Source organism: Branchiostoma belcheri, unplaced genomic scaffold (assembly GCF_001625305.1).
Source record: "Branchiostoma belcheri isolate BF01 breed outbred unplaced genomic scaffold, Haploidv18h27 scaffold194, whole genome shotgun sequence".
Lineage (NCBI taxonomy): Eukaryota > Metazoa > Chordata > Leptocardii > Amphioxiformes > Branchiostomatidae > Branchiostoma > Branchiostoma belcheri.
In genome coordinates, this window is record NW_017803424.1 from 40,477 (window position 1) to 48,331 (window position 7,855).

The window sequence follows — 7,855 nt, forward strand, 5'->3', positions numbered from 1 at the left end:
TTGCGTTACTGATTTGTAATGTTGTAAGATGGTAGTATCATAGCATTTCAGAACCCTAATAGTGTACTATTCTTAGAGTGGCCTACAAGAGAAAATGCAATTTTGACAACACAGGCACTCTTTTTTTATATAAAAGATTCTACCGTTATTCATTATAAACACTGTGGTTAAAATTGGACTTTTTTCCATTACAGCTTATGGCAATACAGACCCCTGTATGACCTACCGTACCATAAACCAAGCCAGACGAACCAGTGCTGCCTCCAGGGTTGACCCAGATCTGGACATCTGTGACATCTACCTAGACAAGGACTGGTACAGGTTCACCAGCTACACGGGAGGAGAAATCCCCACTAGCTGTGTCGATGTGGAGTCTTGTAGTACAGAAGCACCGGTGTGGATGAATGGCAGCCTTCCAACCACCGACGCCATTGTCAACAGAACGGCGTGTGCCAATCTCGGCTTCGGGACAGACTGCTGTACATTTTCGTGGGACATCAGAGTTAAACGGTGCTCGGATGCACACGGACTGTTCTATGTGTATGAGCTGGAACCGACGCCTTTTTGTCCGATGGCATACTGTGCTGGTGAGTTAAATTTCTTAATGAATTTAGTTTGTAGACATATCACCGTCCAATTTAGCCAAAGCTAATATTAAAAAAAATACATATAGACCATATATGTAGGCTCACAGAGCCGTAATGTAATCATCAATCCAGACATATATGAAATGAGATTTCTGTTACATTCAAAATGTTTCTGTTTCCCCCTCTTATTTCAAACTGTTGTATCGTTTGACTTATATCAAGTTAAATCAAAGTTTTTCGCAAGGATACAGCACGTGATTTTTATGGTTGACATCAGCGCGCGTATTGATTTTCGCCTGATTTTTGAAATAAAAAAGAAGTTTTGCTGCCCTCTGACAGTGGTCAACAATAACATGCCGCAAATGAGCAAATATATCTGTTACCATGCCAGAGAGGAGACAAGACAAGGCTCTGATTGAATGTTTTGTCTTTTACTATGATGCAGTGATGCATTTCATTCCATATGTGATGGTGGCTGTGTTTATGTGATGTCCACACTAAAACAAAACTATTTGTACAATGATTGACAACTTTCTTTTCAAGGTTGTTTCAGTGAAAAATGGTAGGCAATAGTTGTCACAGTATAAATATCATTTCTTGCTATCTGAGCTTTAGTCTCTATGTGATTGGTTTGTTACATAGTTTGAAACACTAGAAAGTATTGCATTTGTGGGTAATACATATACAACATCAATTCAGAAGTCTTTTGAAAACGTGTTTAGTGATAAAATCAAAGCAAAATTAAACGTAACTTTAACACCGGCCAGAAAGGTTTAATCTGAATGTTACAAGCCTGTCTGTTTTAGTGCGACGAAGAATGCATCTGAAAAACTCCAAAAAAATTAAACGCATCAACAAGAAGATAAATTTCTCCAAGGAGGTTCAGTCGATCAAGGATGTGTTCAGAATATTTGCGATTAGGTTGCTCAGCTCATGTAAAATCTCCTTCAATATTTTGGTACTGAGCTAGTCTGGGCCTAGCGCTTTCTATGCATTCAACTTACGCAGAACGTGATAAACTTCTCAGGGGTGAATCTCAGGTGGTGGGTACTCACACGGTTGTTATTAGGCTCGTAGCTGAGTGGGGTCCGGTCTAGGGTGACCCTGTGTCACTTCAGAGAACTGTCTATTGATAAAGTTGGTAATTAACCTGTTATCCGCTGTCTCGTTGCCTGGGATGTGGATAGAAAGGTATTTCTATTGTATGTTGAGTATAGTTTTTATTTCTTGGTACCATTTCCCTGGGTTCTCATTCTTTGATTGCAGTAGCTTTTCCTTGCTCTCTTGACCTCCCTGTTGATCTTATTTCTAAGTTGTTTCCTGAGGTAGATTTTTTCTTGTTAGAAAGCATCTTGCCGTTTTTAAGCTTAGGTGTTACCCACGACTTCGCTGTACAGAACCTAATCCAGGATTTGCTAATTGCAAGAACATGACAACAAAATAAAAATATGATAATACGTAATGCTAATGCTACTTTGGATATAGTTATTGTTTGGTTTGGTTTTTTTTTCTCTGTGCAGTGGAGTATGAAATGTCCGTCGTTTAGAGAGAGGTCTGAATTGGGAGGTGTTAATAGAAATGCAGCTTTTTGTAGGCTGGGAAGGTGAATAAAGCTAGGGAACATTTTGGTGACCATTTCAAACAACTTCCCTCTTTCGGTGCTGTAATGAGTGCAATAAAAAATAAAGTGCATGTCGTCCTCCACTGTAGTTTTTGGATAATATTTACATATTCTGTCGTTATCAGACAATAATATAAAAGTTGAAGTGATAGTGCTACCAAGATCTTAACCGGGTTGCATGCTTTAAAACGCGGAGAGGAAAGCCTGTTATTAAAACTTTGCCTAATCTTTACAGTTTCTTTTACAAGTAATATTACAACAGATTATGGGCGCACAGGCTGCATATTTCTGTTAATGGTACCATTACGCTGGACTACCGCCTTACAACAAGACAGTCATGATTATAGACACCATTTCAAAAGCCTGTTTTGGCCTCATGCCATTTTCTTTTATAGAACAAGTCGTACATGATATACTGTTTGGAAAATACCCTATTCAAAGCGAGATAACGGCATTTGCTTTGCAGACAACCAAAAATGTTGCTGGGAAGCATGTGGCTGCACGCCACTTGGCAGCTCTTATTTTTGTTTGCATTACTTTGTTAGGGACAGCTCTTCAAAAACTCATCAATGACAATTGTTTATCGTACATTTGGACAAAAGCCAAATAGTAACCAAGGGCTATTCCAACATTCACATTGTTTTTGCTGTCTTATCGTAACCTCATTTGTTTGTAAAGTGGATGTAGCTAGCAAAATGCCAGCTGCCTCTGGTTTTCTCCAATACCGCGTCTCCGTTGGTACCGCATTTAACATTACATTTTAGAGAGCGCTATTTTCAGCTATCTATTTTTATATGTTGTTTTCAAGGTGTTTCAATTCAGCAGTACTAATAGTTTATTGAACTTTTTCACGACATATAGTAAGATAAGGGTATGTAGATAAAGAAAAATCACAGCCAGTATTAAAAAAAGCACATAATCCCTCCCTTACAGTTCCGTCATTAAAGATAGTAAATCTTGTCACAGGGGATGTGCCTACGGTGCATTCTATACGTCAGTTGTCTATTGTATTTGTTCTCTATTTCTCTAATAAAAAAGAAATTCCATATTTTTATTCTAACCTCTGTCCTTCCTGTGTATATCAATGATATATGCGTTAGCTTTAAATACTAGGTTGCGCTTTAAGTTGAAAAAATCTTTTAAGTTTTCTTGTAAAGTTTGACATACTTCATGTAGCATTGAATATATGACATACCAGTAAATTTTAAATAAAACTGATACTATGTCTACAGTTTACACACTAATAATATGAAGCATGAGACTGAAGTAAATTTGTTATGCTAAAATGTTTAAACTAGTTTGCTACCTTTTTGTTCACCTACATGTAAACTGGTTGTTTTTGATTCGGTACTTAGACTAGTCCGGTTGTCAAGCAAAAAAAAGTAGTTCAAGTCATATAGAATATACGATACGGGTCTATAGTTTGCAGTTTGTAGTTGTAAGTTGCTTCGCATTTATGACTTTTAACAGTTGTAGGGAAACTATATGATCTGTTGATTACCCTACCTGTTTGACTCCTGCTAGCTAGAATTTAGTTCAAAGTCGTATATCGGTATAGCTTTAGAAATGTGAAATTTTGCAAATATACATAGAATTCTGTGGTTATAAACCAGGTAGCGGGGCAACAAACAAGCATTGCCTAAACGCCTTACCGGCAAATATGTAAAATAGAAAAAAAACATTGACAGTTTTAGATACAAATATTTCATAAGGGACCAAATATGCAGTAAATCGATACAATATGGCAAAACGCGGTAGTTAATGATTATTCATACTTAGTTTGATAGGATAAGCATTAATTAAATACATATAGATAAACCATGTAATTATGTACCCTATATAATTACATAGGGCACTCTTTCGCAATATTCAGATAGACTTTTATCATCATCAGCTCAGTGGTTCCCGGTCAAGGACCGTCTCCCTCCAATCCGCTTTGTCCAGCATAGCTTCATGATAGACTGTACGCACGGGCAAATGAGTCGTAAAAATGCTTCCTTCTCTGTTAATTGGTTTAGTTTCCCACCACAAACATCTGTCAGTAAGACATCTGGAGTTGCATCTCGTTTTGAACTTTCATAACAGTCTTTCTTTAGACCAGTGTGCGCTTGGATGTAGATTCTTTGTTTTGTTGCTGATTGAGATAATTCTCTGAATCTAGGATGTTATTCAAATTAGCTGGTAAGAGACTGCATGGTAACCTTCCTTGTTTTCTCTCAAAAATGTTGCTCGGATGCATCGTCGTAGCGGAGCTATAGATGTTCGTTTGGCTTTGTGTCTGCTTCTTTGCATGACTGAGAGGCCTTAAATTTAAAATTTTTGAATGGTCGTCCGCATGCGTAGAACCTTGCTTGTTTACAAAAACATTCAAAAAGCATTTTGTACGTACATTTATAATGATTGATCTGTAGTCTGTTGTGTTTCTTTTGTGAAGGGGTTAGGGTACGAAATCATAGAAATCAGCCAGGAATAGTTATGCCTAGCAACGTTCCTTGCTTTTAACAAAATGTGTTATAGACGACGACGTTGTATAAATATACAGCCACAGGTAGTAACCCTTGGTTGTTTGGCTTTTGTGTGTGTCAAAATTATTGCTAGACTTTATGTCCCTAAATTTTCATTTTTAATCTTCTTCTCAGTAATCATCTATGCCAAACTACTTTTTTTACTGATAATGTAAATATCATTATCTAGATTAGAAGAAGTATTTTGTTATGGAACTTGGATTCTGTATTTACTCAAATATAAGATATTTGACTAGAATATTGTGTTGGTCTTTCTGGCAGGTTAAAGATCAAGGAACAAGCCCAGCAACTTTCTTTTTTTTTATTTTTACAAAATTGGGTTTTATGAAATTGTTGCAGGTTAACATCATTGTTTCTCTTGTGTGTCAGCTTCTTTGTCAGACCGAGTGGCTGTTAATTTCACCCGGTGATCATGAGGTACACTTGATAAAGAATAGAATTATTCCAATACACTCTGTCCCTCATTCCCGACACTAGATCCCTCATTTCCGACACTAGAACAGTCCCTGCAAGACCAGCGTATTCCTCTAACATTAACAAAAGTGTCCCACTCTACGTTTCTCAGTGGGAAGCCACTGTATAAATCTACCAGCTGGATCGTTACTACGAACAACAGAGCCAGAGCGAGCCTGCGTCGTCGCACTACGGACGAAAAATAGGCGGGAGCGAGCTCATTACATGGATACAAAATCATGTTTTGTGTTATGTTATAATACTTATAATGGTAGATTTTTATAGTGGTCGAACTTTTTAGACGTACTTATTTCACTGATTCAATACTGCGCCATTTTAGCTTGTCTTCCCAGGTAACATTCTTTATCTAAACATCTTTATAATATAATATAATATAATATAATATAATATAATATAATATAATATAATATAATATAATATAATATAATATAATATAATATAATATAATAATATATATAATATAATATAATATATATATATATATATATATATATATATATATAATATAATATTTGTACCTACGCGTGCCACCTTTTGTATTTGTAGATAAACGATAACCTGGCTATACGCATATACAATTAGAGATATTCCAGATTTGAAGCCATCTCAACGAAGATTATGTTTTGGTAGAGTTTGCAAAGAAAAACGCTAGTATGTAATTGATTGTCTTGCTGGTATGGTCCTGCTGATATGGTATGGCTGCGGGACTTTCTGTTTTGATATTTTATGATCACCTTATCACAATTATAACATAATTGCTATCTTGTTTAAAGAGCTAACTACAGAAAATTCGGAGGTAAACATCATTATATACACCGTTTTGAAGTCAGTACCAAATTTCTAGAATTTGCATAATTGATGAGAATCAGTTAAAAAAGTTAAAGTTCTACTTTTTTAAAGAAGGTCGTATTAAAATTACTAAATATTGTTTTATATGCGTTTTACAGGTGAATTACCTTTATGTCCTGAGGGAGAATTATATGACACATTTCACCAACATTGCATTCGTAAGTTGATCATCTTTAAATTTTACATAAATTGGTTTGGAGAACTTGTCCTGTGTACTGCATTTTATACTTCAGAATGTAGACAGTATTTGTGTTAGTGTGTGAGATTAAATGAGCCATTATGACTGTATTCATAGATATGTATGTTTACAGGTTTGTTGATTTGTCGTCTGTACAGTTTGATCATTTTAAACTCTATTATTGAATTTGATTGTCTACCGTTGAATATCTGTATAATAAACTTTAGGTGTTTTTGATTTCACGATTGGACACCCTTAACATAGAAACAAGGCCACCAGTTTCATGTGACTTTGAGGACAAGGGAACCTGTGAGTGGATTCAAGAAACCGACGATGATTTTAACTGGTCAAAAGGTTCCGGAGTAAACTCAGAATCCACTTTGCTACCTTCTGTTGATCACACCTCTGGATCAGGTGAATAAAATCTAATTCTATGAACTTTTTTTATCGAAATTTGGCTTATATACTATTCTATTATTATATACTATTCTGAAGATGCAAAAGTGAGACAGACGTTTTGTTACCCAGACTTAAAAGTTTTTTTTTTAGATTTTATGGTGTAAGCTGTGTATTGTATGTACATTTCAGGTAACGGAAAATACATGTTCCTGCAAGCCTCACCGTCACATCAACCGTTTGACACCGCACGAATTATCGGATCCGTCATAGTCCCGTCTAAAACACAAGTCTGCAATGTACGGTATCAATGTACAATGTATTAATTACATGCGTGCTAAATATGTATGTACTATATTGTTGTCCCTGTTTAACTTGAAGTATTTTACAAGACACGGTCAGTTGGTCTTTATCATTCTTCAGGTGCTTTTAGAAGATGATTAGAACCTTTTAAAAGTTTATGCCCGAGGGCTAATTGGAAACTGACAAGGATGATGAGTTCGATTTTTGAGGAATTTTATAAGACCATAAGCTAACATAAGCCGAAAGCTAATGCTAATATGGCAAAAATACATTGCAGATGACGTTCTACTATTCGAACCTTGGTGAAAACCTTGGCAATCTGAACGTCTTTACAAAAAACTACCATGACCATCGTGAGAGGGTTGCTTGGACGTCTCCCGCCGTGGCTACCGAAGACTGGGCAATGGTAGAGGTCTCTTTCGGAGATAATAGTCCTTTTCAGGTAAATTGGCTATGTGGTATTAGGTTCACCAATGACAAATTCAGTGCATACTTTGCATAACTAAGGCATCATGAGGAAACGGGGAAATTCAAATTACGAATAAAAAATGTTGGTGCTTTGGGTGGTTTTCACGGCCATCCCTGTAGGTTGCTGAAATAACGATACGTCAAGAGTTTTCTTCGATGCTCATTTCAACAGGTCATCATTGAAGGAATTATCGGGTACGGCCATCGTTCTGCGATTGCTATCGATGACATCTCGTTTTCTTCCGAATGCACCGTTGATGGTATGAAGCATCTCCTTTGTGTGGAAAAAACTTAACTTAATAGGTTGTTGTTTTAAAGTTTTAAATAACAAAAGGGTTTTATAGCATGGTTATAATTCATTATTTTTGGGTTTTAGTTTCATTTGGTATATATATATAATATATATTTATATCATACCCGGGCCGCGATAACGTTCGATAACGGGTTCCGGACC

At 36.2% G+C, this 7,855-nt stretch overlaps 1 protein-coding gene across 1 annotated transcript in view; it reads left to right on the top strand.

The window, feature by feature from the left end:
• Positions 1-7,855, top strand: part of LOC109468176 (MAM and LDL-receptor class A domain-containing protein 1-like) — a 14,783-nt gene that overhangs the window by 332 nt on the left and 6,596 nt on the right. Inside the window, exon 2 of the mRNA XM_019766432.1 lies at positions 195-587. Within this exon, the coding sequence (XP_019621991.1) occupies positions 195-587 (393 nt within the window). The remainder of the gene's footprint in view (positions 1-194; positions 588-7,855) is intronic.